Raw genomic sequence first — 15911 nt, forward strand, 5'->3', positions numbered from 1 at the left:
ACTGCAAACGTGTTTTTTGTGTGTATATGCAGTGTGGAAAGTGTGTTTTTTTTATTGTCTAGAAAAGATAAAAAAAACGCGTGTGTGTGCTCAAGTGGAGGTGTGTGTCTGTGAAGGACAAACAGAACAAAAGAAGGACTATTATGTTTTGCTTCCCTATACATATGTAGCTCTCTCCGTCTAGAGGAAACGGAGACACATTTTGAATTTGTCTCCCGTTTCCTCCTTATTGCTACTCTGTGTGTGAGGAGGTAGGGAGTCATCTGGATTAGTGGTGCGCTCACTGAGAGGGCCTCTGTTTTTAGCCATGCTTTTTGACAAGCTCTTGGCAGGCGCAGTGAATACCTCTGCGCTCTCAATTTACTTTAACCTCCACTGTGGCAGCGTTGGCCTGTGTGTGCGTGTCACTGTGGTTAATTGCCAACACTGCAGTATAGGACCGCTATGAGAGGAGTTCAGACTCACACACTTGACAGACTGAAGCTTTAATTAACAAATTATTTCTATCAAATTCACTCCCTATCTCTTGGTTTAAAACCCCCCCAAAACATTCCTCCTCCCTTCACATACACACAAAAAAACTGTCTTTCTCTGCCTCCCTTTCCGCTCCCTTGAGGGGAAGCAGTCTCAGCTGTTGTGTAGAACCTATCTGTCAAGGGACTATAGAAAACAACATCATCAAGTATTCATCATGCATTTACTCATGGACCAAGAAACTGTAATTCACAGCAGCACTTAGGTCACTAGCTATTGGCAGCCAGTATGAAAGCATTTTTCTATTTCTGTGCAGCAGGTAGAAAACTCACACCAACATCCTCCTCAGTTTTCTCAATAAGAATTATTCAGTGTATAGGTCAGGACTTTTTTTCTCTTCAGTCTTGCAGCACCCTGGAGAGGAGACTTCAGCCAAGCCAATCTGTTTGGTTTCTAGCTATCCAGGTCCTGCTAATAATAACACATTTCAGGGTAATGCTCAATTAGACGGCTGGCTGGTCACTGGAACCACAGGGAAAGGGTCAGTCTGAGGCCAGACCAGCAGGGAAAGGTGTATGTGTGTGTTTGTGTGTGTGTTTGTGTGAAGAAAGAGCAGGAGAAGAGAGCATAATGAAGAGGAAACGAGGTGTCTCCATGTGTTTGTGTGCGTCTGTGCTCAGTCAGTAGAAAGAAATATGACCTTTTCAGAAAGTGTGTCTGGGCCCGTAGCATATGTTCCCACAACAGGCAGCATGAGACGGTTAACTTAAAGGGGTAGTCGGTGCCAAGATACAGTGTGGAGACAAATAGATGCAGCTAAATGTCTTAATGTGCGCCTGCTGAGCGCTGGTACAATAGACCAAATTGAATTTACAGAGATTGCATGAACACTTGTTGAATTTTAAACATGTCTGATCTGCTGTGACTTTGTATTCAATTCTTTGACATTATGGTTTTTTGGACAAATTTTGCTTTTACAAAGAATCGGACCACCATTCAGGGAAACATCACTGTTCGCTGACACACACTTTAATTTCGGGGCTTCCTTGTAAAGGATCATTTTATCTCCATCTCATTGTCTGTTGGCAGAACAACCCAGACAAATATGTCTGTTACATAAAGAACTAATACTGAGTTAACCCCGACATTAATACCTTGCTACCTGCATCTGTCTTTCTGTGTGCGTGTGTGTGTATGCCTGTGTGCCTGTGTATTGTATCCATCCAGTGCCAGAGCCTGCTCCCACTAAGCCCAGTCCCGGCCCACCCTACCACCTCCACCCTGCCAGCCCCACGCTGCCCCTCTCCTCCTCCTCTTCTTCTGGCAATGGCAAGCGTGCCTCCTCCAGTAGCCAGCTCCCGACTCAGACTCCCCCTCAGCAGCAGTGCCAGTCGTCCTCTGCCAGTGCTCGCTACCCGCCCAGAGAGGTGCCCCCACGCTTCCGCCAGCAGGAGCACAAGCAGCTACTGAAGAGAGGCCAGCCACTGCCTGCAGGAGCCCTCAGCGCTCTCACCCTCTCCTCTTCCTCTTCTTCCTCCTCTTCGCCCTCATCGTCTTACTCTTCTTCTTCTACGAGTACCAGCAGCACTACCCCAAACTCTGCTGTGTCCGTTGCAGGCAAACACTACCCAGGTTTGTGTGAAAGAACAAACAAAAAATGCCCTCAAATAGACTTCTGATATATATATTTTTTGATTTTGATGTTTTGGTGGTGGCTGTGTGTGAATTATTTCATCTTCAAACTTCTGTTTGATTTAGTTTTTTATATTTGGGATTTCATTTTAACAAGCTTAGTGAATTGTCTTTTAAAATCTAACATTCTGATTCAACATCAACATAACTTGCTATTATTCAAATATTGATTATCCATTATCATGGCATTTTGATTAATATAAGATATAAGCAATTAGAAAGGCTTCATCATTCAGCTTAGTTTGTATTCTGTTTGCCTTGGCACAGACATGTGGTATGCAAAGCAGTATTGGTTAATTTACTGCACTCTAGCTATATTGAATTATGATGATTATGGTCAGTGTAATTTAACAGCCCACCTTTACTTCCTCTCAGACAAGATACAACTCCCAAATTATGTGGGTAGGCTGACTAACATAAAATCAAAGACTCTATCATTTATTTTTTCAGCCACTCATGCTTTCAAAGTTTCCTTTCTTTTGCTATCTGAAAGGATTTCTAATAGCTATATGCTGGTTCCCAAGGTAGGTCTGTGCTGTTAGAGTGTGCAAGTCTGGATTGTGTTGCTCACAAAACTGACAATAATAACTCCAAATTATTTCAAAGTGAGAAGAACATGGTTGCATTTTTTTTAGCATCTAAGTGCTCCTTTTCTTCGCTCACAGGACCCCACACACACACACACACACACACACACACACACACACACACACACACACACACACACACACACACACACACACACACACACACACACACACACACACTTCCATAGCCAGTGGTAGCCTTTTAATGAACTCACCGGTGGCCACCTAAAATATCTAATATTGAACCTGCCTTGAGGTGCTCATTGTGCGCTGGATTGTGTGTGAATGCAAGTGTGTTGGTAAAGGATTGCCACAAGATATTTATCTCGCTGTGTTTGGACAGCACCTTATTTTGTTATTTCCACATTCAAGATTTCCCAATTTTTATTATTATTTCTGCATTTTTATGTTTCCATACGTTTTTTTCTATCTGAATAGCAATCATAATATTCTGCTTGATAATGTACCCACACAAAAATGGCATCACTTCAAATCCTCTTAACATAATACACTAACATTGACGACAGATATGAGAATAACTGTAATACACCACACAATGTTTTTATGTTTAAGTCTTTGAGGGAGAGCTAGCATGTGTATCTGCTTGCATCTTAGAGCTTCTCTTCTCCGTGTCTCTTTTTTTTTCTTCTTCCTTTTCATCAATGCTCCTTTGCTGTTCTGTGCTGCCTTTCATTACTGACTCAACATTTGCTGGGAGAACACCAGGCACTCGGTAAACAAATCTGCAGCAGCTGTGGTGCATGGCTGGCTAGTCTGCAAATTACAGTCCCCTGCATCACAGAGCCAGTGGGTCTTTGTATGCTCTCTCTAGTCTATGTTGCTCTTGTACTTGGGCCTATACCACCAATAACAGAAGCAGTTGTGCCTCATTTACTAGTACATATATATACCGTTTCATGGGGGTAAACTTCAACAATTGAGACCAAATCTGTTAATCCTGCATTGATTCTTCATTATCCTTTTACTGCTTATTAGCTCAGAAGCTAAGTTTTCCTTTTTCTATTATATTTCCTCTCTGAGTTCAGCTGTTAAGCGCAGGCTTTCCTCAGCTGTGGGCCAGGTTCTAAATTTGGCTACAGGCTTAAGTCACTCAGAAGAAGTGATACCTCAAAGCCTTTAGGAGACTAAATTTAAAATAATTTATTTTCCCTTTGTGTGCCAAGCCATTTAAGATGCCCTGGTTGAGTGTATTAACCTATAATGTCCTAATTATTGTTCTAGTCCTAGTCTAGCAGTTGTTGTCCTATTTGGCCTTTACTTCACCCTGATTTTCCCAGGGGCCCCTCAGTACAACACAGCCTGTGGCAAAGTAGCCATTGGCTAGGTTTCCTCCTCCTTCCCCTCTTGTTCTTGTCCCAAAGGCCTCTCATCTACAGCCTGTTCTATCTGGTCTGCTCAGCTAATAGCCTGAAGTGGCCCTGAAGTTGCAATGATTCTGGTATACATATATTAAAGAGTGTAGACATTGTAGATAAAGTTGAAGAAATAATCTTAAACTTCTACTTTATTTATCCCAGGACATAAGTGCTTTTATTATAGAATAAGCTTGGCATATAACATATTGTAAAATTAACATAAATATACATCATTGATAAAATACCTGTAAACTTTTAACTGTTTTATCATTTACTGTGTTTTGGACTTACTCAACCATGTAAATTAATACATTAAATTAACTTAATCTTCGGGAACTATGTACACCATCTTCATCATAGATATGAAAATGATATATAGATTATTTAAGTCTAAATTCGTCCAACTTCTATAATATAATCATCATGGTGCTACAGGCACAAAATGTCCTTTCTCAGTACTACTCTGTTTTGAGGACACTCAAAATCTGAGGTCTCTGTAGGGTTTCTGTATGGCCCCAAGGGTTGTGAGAATGTGATGCCTCCATCACACAGATCCTCAAACATTTTTGTAGCTATACACATGCAAACACAAACACATGAACCTAGATGTAGCGACTGTGTAGCAGGAAGAGCACACTACTCTGACCTAGTTGTGTCCTCTCAGATCTGTGTCTGCCTTGCAGGCCAGCTGGCTCAGAGTTTAAAGGCGAATTTATGCATACGCACACATATGTATGCATTGGATTGAATGTATATACATAGATATATACAGTATATACTAAATATAATTAATATATATCAATTTTAATGGTATGCTTATATAATGTTGTTTCACTGACTCTTGATGCTTTGGCAATATTGTTGTTGGATATTCATGCCAATAAAGCAAATTTGAATTTATCAGACCAGATCATTATATGCGCAAAGTGTGTGTAATGTATAACATTCCTACAGACCATCCACATACACCACTTCATCCTCAAAATGTGAAAGGCAAACCCTTCTATATTCAAGGGCATTCACACCACTCCCACATAACCTCCACTATCCAAACCCTATTTAATTGTCCCAAACACCAGACAGAAGACCCCCTGTTGTCCCCTCTCCCTCCAACCCTCTCCGTCGCACCCACCACCATTCCCGTCTCCTCAGCTGACTGGGGACCATTAAGTAGTCCGGAGCAGCCAGCAGCCATCCAGACGGGCTCCCCAGTAGCAGGTGCTGGAGTGGGGGTCTCTTTAAGACTGTGGGAACTGCAGCCCAACAGCTGTTTGCTGGTCATCCAGACAGAGCGTGTCGCCAGAAGGTGCACTGCTGGGTGCTGTTAACACACTTGGCTCTTTCATTTAGACCCTTTTGATTTGCAAGTAAAGTGGTTGTGTTTTGAGCATATCTCATTTTGACCAAATACATGGTGTGAAAGTGGAACAGATTGTTATTTTTAGTAAAAAAATTGGTCTGCTAAATGAGGCAAAAGCTAAAGTGTACATGGGGAGGCTTTGTAATGCAATTGTAAAGTTGTAAAGTGCCATCTCATGACAATGCAGGTGTATTTCTTAAAATACTATACTATTAATATGCAAATGTAACTGCCATTTAAATATATTGGTGTGTTTTTAAAATCATTGAATAATTACAAGACTACCTGGTCCTAATGAAGTCAGGGAGCTATAGATTGCCCCATGTGCTCAGGCTGTGACTCATACATACGCACACAAGTGAGACAACCCCCCAGTGGCTTCATTAATCCAGCCTCTGTCAGGGAAACCAGAGAAGTCACTATCGCTCTCTATTTTCTCTCCTCTCTAAGCAGAGGTAAACAGACATGAAGGATGAGCTTTTAAACCCTCCTGTGACCATTCCCTCAGTCTTTCTTTTTCTCCCTGCTTCCGGAAAAACAAGTGCATGCCGTCTTTGATCCAAGTGGGTGTAAAGCTCCCCCTCAAAGAGAAACGGAGAAGGTCTATTTGGGGACAAAAGACTACTAAACATCCCCTCCTGCTCTGGCTTTGGTTTGTGTCAGCCCACAGTTTGCTCTGAGAAAACCAAGCTCAGTCTGAGCCTCACAGACCAACTCACACAAACTAAGGAATCCATTTATTGCCACACCATCTCTTGTATTCTGCTCATGCTTTCTCTCCCACCGTCTCCTGTTCTTTTCCCTTGCCACTGCGAATGCCAACCCCTCCCCCCAGACTTTCCTCCATCTCTCCCTTCCACCCTCTCTCCCTATTTCTGTCACCCTGTCTTTCATTTGATTCAAAGGGGATGGGAGGCATTTAATTCTTGGCTACCTGCCCGTTTCTATGATGGCAGCTAGTCTCATTATCTGGAGCTCATCTCTTGCTTATTTCTGCTTCAACTCTGTCAAGCTAGAATCACACAGCTTCACTGTGTTGTTGCGTTATTTCTTGTTTTTTTAGCGTAAGCACTGCTGGTGCATTCATCATTAGGACATGTTTGCTATTATTTTGTGTTAGTCCAGGTTGTATGCAGAGTGCTGGCCCATGTATGCACACGGACTTGCACATGCATGCACACAAACAGTCAGTCTTGTTTCCCTGTTAGAAGCATGGGGAGCCATAGAGGGCTTCTTTTGTTTTTATTTTTGACCCTCTTCATTCACAAAGAGTAATCAGAGACTGTCCTCCTAATTGCAACCAGAATGAAAGCAGCACCGCATTACTGTCACATGATTGCAAATGGAGGATGGAAATAATTGTCCCCTTTTCTTTGTTTTTCATGTTCAGCTTGCGTTAGAATTCCCCCCTGCCAAATTACTGCTTTGCCAAGAATCAGCAAGACCTTTGGGTTGGAATGTCTGGGGAGGGAGTTAAGAGGAACAATTGAGGCACACTGAGGTGAAAGGAAACAGGCTGTTTAGCATTAGTCCACACATGCACACGTATGTATTTACATTGATAGATACAATAGCGTGAACGCCTATTCACTATAATGCAATCTTATACAATAGTCTAACAATAAATTCTTCTTTTGTCAAACTGCATACAACAATCACTACACTGCACACACTTACCGCACATGATGTAGATCTGGGATACAGCTCAGGCACCCAGTAGCAGCAGTGTATTTGCATTGGAGTAGATTTTGTGGTTTGACTGGGTAGTTTGCTGCAGACATACTAAGAGGATATCTACTGCTTCCCACTCATGTGGATTTGTTTTAGCACTCTGAGAGGCACTGTTGCACCTTTTTTCCACTTATGGCAACAGACATTCCACTCTTTCATTTTTGTTTTATGTGGGAGTTGGTTTGTTTGAAATTTGGTTTGTTCGTAGTGTCTTTGACTAAAGTGATTAAAAAAACGGCTGCTTTCCAGATTTTGATTATCTTATCGTGTAACCTATTTTTATGCTCTTTAAGAAACAAAATGTGCAAATGAGACTGTGAGACAAAGATGGGGAAAGGAAGATAGACTGGGTGGGTGAGGGGTCGACTGAACAACATTTTCCTGAGGCTGCAGCCTTGAAGCTTCATTGCTATATTTCAGGTGCTGAAAGAGCAAGGACTAAGCAAAAAGGGATAAGCTTCAGTAGCTTTAAGTATATTGTCCTGTTTTTTTCTCTGCGTCTAAAAATGAAAACACCTACAAGCCACTGAGAGCTTGCAGTGGTAAATGAAAAGGCCAGCTGTTTGGGTTTTGTTTCATTCTTTTCTTTACAATTTGACTGGGTAGCAGGGAGGCATGCACCAAATCAATAGTTCTGAAGGGCTGGCAAACCAGCTATTTGTGAAACTCGGACATTGTTTTGATACTCAACCTAGGGCTGGGCAATATATCGATATTATACCAATATCGTAATATGAGACTAGATATCGTCTTAGAATTTGGATATCGTGATATGACATAAGTGTTGTTTTCCTGGTTTTAAATGCTGCATTACAGTAAAATGATGTCATTCTCTGAACTTACCCGACTTTTCTAGCTGTTCTATTATTTGACTTTATCCACTTTGTCATTATATCCAAATTACTGATGATTATTTATCAATAACCTCATTGTGTAAATATTTTGTGAAAGCAACGATAGTCAGCCCTACAATATTGTTGCGATACCGATATCAAGGTATTTTGTTAAATATATCATGATATTTCAGTTTATCTATATCGCCCAGCCCTAACTCAACCTAATTCAGCCTTTCAAGCAGCAGTATTACATACCTAAATACCTAAATTTAGGTGCATTTAAACATGTATTTTGTGGCTACAATAGATGTGGAGATATAATATTCTCTTTTCACAGCAATGCATGGCAAAAAAACACAAGAGGAAGTAATCAAGCTATTGGAACCTCTGTTCCCCTTCACTTCATTAAATCACTGTGTATGTGACTGTGTATGTGTACCCTGACTGCTTTCACTATAGTTCTTTGAAAGAATTGTCACAAAGAGTCATCATAAAATGTGGTGGTTGTAGCATCTTCTTTTAACTGAGATCAGGCCTTGGACTTGACTCTCATGATCAACTTAATGTCAGAAGATAGAGAACTCATGGAGAGTTGAATTAAAGGCTTAGGTTAACATCTAGCTTGTTTTCAAGTTTGAAAAACTTCTAACTTTCCTCAAAAAGAAATGGCTCTTTTACATCAGTAGTAAGGGATCACTTTTGCTGTGGTGTTGGAATATTTTGTGTGTGTGTGTGTGTGTGTGTGTGTGTGTGTGTGTGTGTGTGTGTGTGTGTGTGTGTGTGTGTGTGTGTGTGTGTGTGTGTGTGTGTGTGTGTGTGTGTGTGTGTGTGTGTGTGTGTGTGTGTGTGTGTGTGTGTGTATGTGTGTGTGTGTGGAGGCGAAAATTGCATTCACATCCACTCTGTGGTGTGTTGCGCAGTATCTTAAAGCCACATATCTGGCAGTATTGAGTTTGTTTGACCACACTCCTCAAACAAACTGACTTGTCCCTCATCTGACTGGATTGTTTTGACCACTGGGTCTTTATCTCATGATGGATAACTTAGCTATTATGGAAATCACTGTTATAATATGCTGAAAGCTAATGGCAGAGTAATAGAAGGTAAGGCAGTTTAATTACCAAACAAGGCAAATATTTTACAAACACAGCTTGGGTCTTATAATTAAAGGGTAGTAAGCCAACATTTCTGCAGCTGCTCAATTGGGTAACGGAAGTGTATTATTGTCTATTAGCTTACGGGTGCTGGTTGAAAAGGACTGTTTGTGATGTACATGGTGTAGCATTACACTTTATCTATATTTAATGTGTTACAGCCTCCTTGTAAGCTTAGTGAACTTGTATTTTCATGAGGAATGTGGTGTTTGCATAAGATTGCACAGTACTTTACATGCAGTGACATATTTCATGTTTTACTACTAAACACTTTTGTTCTATGTTGGAAAACTAGACTTTATCTATATATTTTTTTGTATTTCACATTAATTTTCAAGATGCTTGGTCGGCCTGTGTGCTGTTGAGATTCATAGTTAGTTCTCATTGGTTTTTTAGACCATAACATGAGGATGGCCTAGTGGTTAGGATGTTTGCATGCTGGATCGATAGCTTCCTTGCTCTCACCCACTAGCATTAATCAGATCATTGATTAGCTGCCTCCAACTGATTTATTGCCCCTTTACAGCATCGAATCAGACTATTATTAGTTCTCCCTCTGAGGGGACGCTTTTGTGCCTAATGAAATTGCTTGTGTGTGATACAATGTTGATTAGAGAATTGTTGAAGCTCAGCTTTGGTTGTGTGTTGTGCTACTGAATTTGTAGATCAAGCTTAAAGTTTTGTAAGTAGTAGGATGAAACAATCAAATGTACATTAACACATACAATATTATGTATATGCAAGTAGTTCAAAAGCCAGCAGACACATACACATATTCACACAAGCTTAGAGGAAGTGTTTTGTGGTTTTGTTGTACGGTGCAGTTAGAGGAGGAGTAGGTCTGTTGGAGCGTAGGGAGTGATGGATGAGAAGCCGTCTTGGTTTCATTCCAATAAATGAGCGGCGTTCCACTTGGGCTTCCCTTCACAGCCCCAGTAAGCAAAGCCACGATGGAGACGGATGGCCCTCTCACTGCTGGGTGTTAGAGGAGAGCAGAGGAGAGAGAGGGAGAAATTAAAGGGTGAGGAAAGAGGTGGGCTCAGAAAGGGAGAGAGAAAACATGGACAGTGAGAGAGAGAGAGAGAGAGAGAGATGATAATAATAGATAAGGGCAGCGAGAAAGTGAGGATGAAGTAAGGGGCAAAACAAGACCGTGAGAGAAGGGGAAACAAGTTGGAAGGAGAAGTGAAATAGGAAAAGTGAGGAGAAAGAGAGAAAAGAAGGATGGTTAAAGGAAAGAAAGCAAAGGCTCCATCTCCCTGTTTCTGTTTGGCTGACTGCACCAGGGCAAGGATATATGGATATGCCATAGCTGATATGACATGTAGCACGCTTGGCTGTGCATTCTGATTATGTGTTGGATTGTGGAACATGCAAGTGTGACCATCTCATCCTGCCAAGTCTGATAGCTAGCATTAACCAACCAAGAAGATAAAATTGGTCCAGAGAACTAACGGGGGTTGTATTACATGATGTTCCTTAGTCTAACCTAACCTATTTTTTCTTCCCCCACCTCTCCCCCTTTTTCATCCTTTTTCTCTTCTGCGGTTGTTATTCCATCACTTCTTAATTTCAAGCCTTTCTCCATCTTTTGCCACTGATATCCTCTTGTTTATTTCTGACTGAGCCATCTTCACCCAGCCCCCTGTGTTTTGTTTGGTTTGATCAGTTTATTTAACATTGACCATACAGATAAACATTGTTGTACACAAATGTATATAGGGGGCGTCTAGAGGAAGCTAATTTGCAGCCCCCCTCCCTGGTTATGTTTTTGACACTAGGTTCAAACTATTGTATTCCTCTGTTCCCCTTTTTCTCAACCTCTCTTCCCTCTCTTTTTCTCTATAGACATATCCCTCCAGAGTGGCCCTGGTGCCCAGTATGAGACCTCTCATTGGGGCACGTCTTTACCAGTTGACAGCCCCTCCAGTGCCAACAGCTGGGACAAAGTGATTATTGACGGAAGTGACACAGAAGCTTGGCCCTCCATCAGCCGCAGTAGTGACCCCAGCCACCCTGCAGCAACAGAATGCCCCTTTGGCTCAGTTAGTTCTGACCCAGACACCAGTGCTGTCACTACCACCAGTAGTAGTAGTTTTCTGAGTATGGCCACAGGTGCCACAGGCCAGCAGGCCCACTATCCCTCTCTCAAATCTAACAATAACATGATGACGGGACCTGGGTCAGCCAACACATTAGCTGGTAACAGAGGCTGGGTCTCAGATGTGAAACAAGATGGTATGAATGGTGGCCGAGTAGGAGCACCCAGTAACTGGGGCTCTCCCAACTTTAACTTGAACCTCAATCCTAATGCCAACCCATCAGCCTGGCCTGTTCTGGGCCATGAGGTTGGTGGAGGTGGTGGCATTGGCCCTAATGGGGTGTCCAACTCATCATCCCTTCCACCAGGTGTTAATGGAAATGGAAACATGGGAAATGGGACCCTGGGAGGTGCAGATACGAGTGGAGGAGGTTGGGTTGGCATGATGAGTGCTAATGAAAATGATAAGCAGCACCCTTCAACCAACAAAAGCTTGTCCTTCAACATTGAACCTGCTAACCTTAATACTGACGGACCAAACCACACTAAGCAACAGCAGCAAGCTCAGGAGCCTATGAGCCCTAGACATGGGTTAACTGGCTGGGGAGGCCAGTCACCCACTGAATCATCCCAGCTCAATGGGGACACAACAGGCAGCTCTGTATGGGGTAGTGGAGAAAATAAGGCAGCTGACTCCCCCAAGGACTCAGGCTGGGACTCAGCTCCCTCTGGAGGCCTCTCTGCTTGGGGCCGCCAAGGCAGTGGTGGTGGCGGTAGTAGTGGAAGTGGTGGCTGGGGTGACTGGGGAAAAAGCTCTGGTGGTGGAGAGGCATCTAAAGGCTGGGACTCAGTTGATGCTGGTAGTTCTGGTTCAGGCCAAGAGCAGCAACTTAATTCATGGGGCCAGCAGTCTGGAACAGCCCCAGCAAGTGAGGGTAGTGGGGACAGCAACGAAGGTCAATCCCACAACAGAGACAGGTCTTCGAGCATGGATTATACCCCTGTGCTACCGCGACAGGACCTTGACCCAAGGGTGCTGAGTAACTCAGGTTGGGGACAGACCCCCATCCGACAGCACACTGTATGGGAGATGGAAGAAGCCAACTCTGATGTGAAGAGCAAGAGCAGCTCAAACACCTTAGGAAGCTCCAGCTCTAATTGTGGACCATCATCAACAAATGGAGGTACCATAAATCCTAACATCGGCCCCAGTCAGAGGCCTGGGTCTGGAGGAAAAAGTGATAGTGAAGGATCATCATCCTCTGGCTGGGGAGCCCCTCCACCTCAGCCAATCCAGACTGGATCAGGATGGGGTGAACCCCCACAGTCACTCAACAAAGCTCCAAATGGCACTACCAGTGGCTGGGGAGACCCTATGCCTACCAATGGTCCTAAAGGTGCAGGCACACCATCCTGGGGATCTGAGGATAAGTCACCCAACTGGGATGATGGCCTGACAAAAAGCCAGCCTACTAACTGGGGAGAGGGTCCCAAAAGCTCCCATGGTTGGGGCAATGGTAATGGGGCCTCCAACAGCTCCAGCACAAGGGACTGGGGAGAAGCAGATGTCAAGAACAATGGGTCCTCCAGCAGCATGTGGGAAGGAGAAGGGGGAAATGGAGGAAGTGGTGGTTGGAAGGAAAGCCCAAGAGGAGGTAATAGAGGAGGAGGCTGGGGCAAGCCTGCTTCTGCTGTCAGTAACAGTAGCTGGGCGGAGACCCCACGTGCCAATGGCCCAGTGCAGGGAGGCTGGGGCTCCTCCAAACCCCAGGAAAGCAGCAGCAGTAGCACAGGCAGTGGAGGAGGTGGCAGCATTGGTTCTTGGGGTGGTCCTGGTTCTGTGAAGCAGAATTCCTCTAGCTGGAGCAGTGCACACAAACAGGACAAGGGTATGGAGTCCACTGGCTGGGAAGAGCCCTCCCCTCCCTCCCTCCGCAGGAAGATGGAGATTGACGATGGAACGTCCACCTGGGGGGATCCGACTGTCTACAATAAGACTGTCAACATGTGGGATCGCAACAATCCCTCTGGTAACCCAGGCAACAGCGGCCCACCTCCCAGTAAGAATGGTGGAATGATTATGCCCAACAATAACAACAACAATCACTCTGTCGGTCCTGGCAGCAACAATCACTCTGTCGGCAACAACAATCACCATCACACTCACCACATGCACCACCATCCCCATCATGGCCATCATGGCCCCCCAACTCACCTGCAGCACCATGGAAACAACAATGGGTCACCCAACAATGGCGCTTCACATCCTGGTGCGGGCCCCCAGGGTAGACCCCCCATCGCCAACTCAGGTAACACAGTATGGCTGTGCTGTTTTGTTCAAAATGTTTATATGATATGGAATTTATATTTTATAGTTATATTTTATATACTGAAATACTGAAAAAGCTATCATCTCTATAAAAACAAAGCAAAACACACTGGAAAGTTTAAAACTGTAGAATGTATCAATCAGATTAAACATTTTTTATAAAACCTGATATTTTTTTTTAGATTGAGAGTTTTATCTGAAAGCATAATGGAGCTTTAGAGATGGTCTTAACAAACTGAATGAAGTATGAAGATAGACAAAGCTTAAGTGGAGAGGTGATTTTACTCATCAACACATAAAGTGACTAAATTACCAATAAAAGCATCTTTGGCATGGATTGTTATTCAATTCAAGGATTATTTTTGGAAATATTTTTCTCACAGTGATTATTAAGTAGATCGTCTCAGAGATACTGAGTGCCTCTCAGTGGTCATGCATACATAATTAAGACTGTACAGCAAGTTTAAGTCAGTGCTGCAGTCAGTTCAAACAAGTCTTTGTGAAGACAAAGGCCATGCATATAGATATGGCAGTGCTTTAATGTCCAACACTCTCCTCTCCTTTTGAATATGAATGAGACCATTGCCCCCTGCTGTCTCTAATTTGCAATACACTTAACAAGGAGCAGTTGCTCTGAACACTATTACAACTGTGAATTAGTTATCTCTTCTGAAACCAGTATAGATAAAGAGAGGAATAAACTAAGTTAGAGAAAGTACTGCAAAGAGAGAAGAGATGGGGTGTAAGAACTTGTACCCAGTAAATCTGAGCAGAATTTTGCTTCAAATTCAACTTTGGTCAGTTTTGATTCATGAATTGGCACCTTTGACCAATAGCAAGACATTTTAACAATGATGACTGTTTAGGTGGCTGAGCTGGATAGTCAGTTAGAGGTAAGCTCGACAGCCAAAGCAGTTCACCAATGGCGCTTTTCCACTACACCGTTCCAGCACGACTCGCCTCGACTCGCCTCGGTTCTTTTTGCGTTTCCACTAAGGAAAGTACCTGGTACCTGGTCCTTTTTTAGTACCTGCTCTGGTGAGGTTCCAAGCGAGCCAAGCCGATACTAAAATGTGACGTCGACACACTGCTGGCCGCTGATTGGTAGTTGTCGCTGGAAGAGTCATGAGCCGTCCCACACAAGAATCAAACCCGGCATTTTTAAATACCGGCAGCAGCGTTACAACCATAGTTACAGCCATACGGCTCAATTTTCTTGCTTTGTGTGAGACAAAAAGCCACATACAGCAGCAAGTACACCACTGCCTCAATGTCCTCCATTGTTTATGTGTTTTGTGTCGCGTATAAAACGAAGTCACGGCAGTTTCGCGGAGCCGTGCTATGACGACCCCGCCCACGTTGAGTAGGTACTTTTTTGTAATGGAAAAGGAACCGTGCCGAGTCGAGGCGAGCCGAGGTGAGGCGAGTCGTGCTGAAACTGTGTAGTGGAAAAGCGCCACAACTAGCCCTACAAGTAGTCACTACATCACCAAGCTACAACCATACCCATTTAATGTGGACGGGAAAATGTTACTTTGTGGTGTGTCCGCCACCTTAAAAGGAGTGATGTATAATTTCAAGAATAAACATTGTTAGTGGTGAAAATTTTATTGCACTATGACTTATTTATTCATCGGTCTTCCAGGTTGGGGAGAGCATTCCACTGTTCAGTCCAAATCGGAGCCTGCTTGGGGAGAGCCAGCAGCTCCACCATCAACTGTGGACAATGGCACTTCTGCCTGGGGCAAGCCCCAAGGGAGTGTAGGAGGATGGGGAGATGGTGGCCACGAGTCCTCTGGACCTTATGGCAGAGCCAATGGACCCTCAGGTCCTGCACCCTGCAAGCCAGGTAAATAATATATGCAGGTGTAGTTATACAAGGTCAAATCAGCATGACCTGGCATTGAAATTTGCTCCCCTTCTGCTTTATTTACTACCTTAGCAAAGTTCTACTCAGATCAGATTTATTAACTTAGTTTCAGGTGTACCCGTCTATAAAATAATTTCACACAATCTAGTAAATACCACTCATCGTAAACCTGACCGTTGTGTCAGTTTTTTGGTACACGTATATTGTGTGGCATTTGGAAGATTAGTGCAATGAAGAATTCAGCTTCAGCCTTTCAGAATGATTATCCACCTAGGTGTTAAAGGTTTGGGTTGTATGTGCGCACAAATGCACTTCAGTTGAGGAACAAAAGCAGGAAGTTTCTTCTGGCCAATTCTAAAGATTTTTGTCAGTGCTTCTGGAGCGTTGGTGGGATTAAAGCAATTGTACACATCATTAGAGTTCAGTTCAGTGGTTCAGTACTCAGTAGAGTAGAGTTTAGT

The 15911-nt window shown here is 43.3% G+C and overlaps 1 protein-coding gene across 2 annotated transcripts in view; it reads left to right on the top strand.

The window, feature by feature from the left end:
* tnrc6c2 (trinucleotide repeat containing adaptor 6C2) overlaps positions 1-15911 on the top strand; it is a 57913-nt gene that overhangs the window by 23610 nt on the left and 18392 nt on the right. Inside the window, exons 4-6 of one of the 2 annotated variants that reach the window (XM_062428174.1) lie at positions 1702-2106; positions 11059-13560; positions 15226-15429. In XM_062428174.1, the coding sequence (XP_062284158.1) occupies positions 1702-2106; positions 11059-13560; positions 15226-15429 (3111 nt within the window). The remainder of the gene's footprint in view (positions 1-1701; positions 2107-11058; positions 13561-15225; positions 15430-15911) is intronic. The other variant, XM_062428175.1, reaches the window with a different exon arrangement.

Source organism: Scomber scombrus, chromosome 2 (genome assembly GCF_963691925.1).
Source record: "Scomber scombrus chromosome 2, fScoSco1.1, whole genome shotgun sequence".
NCBI lineage: Eukaryota > Metazoa > Chordata > Actinopteri > Scombriformes > Scombridae > Scomber > Scomber scombrus.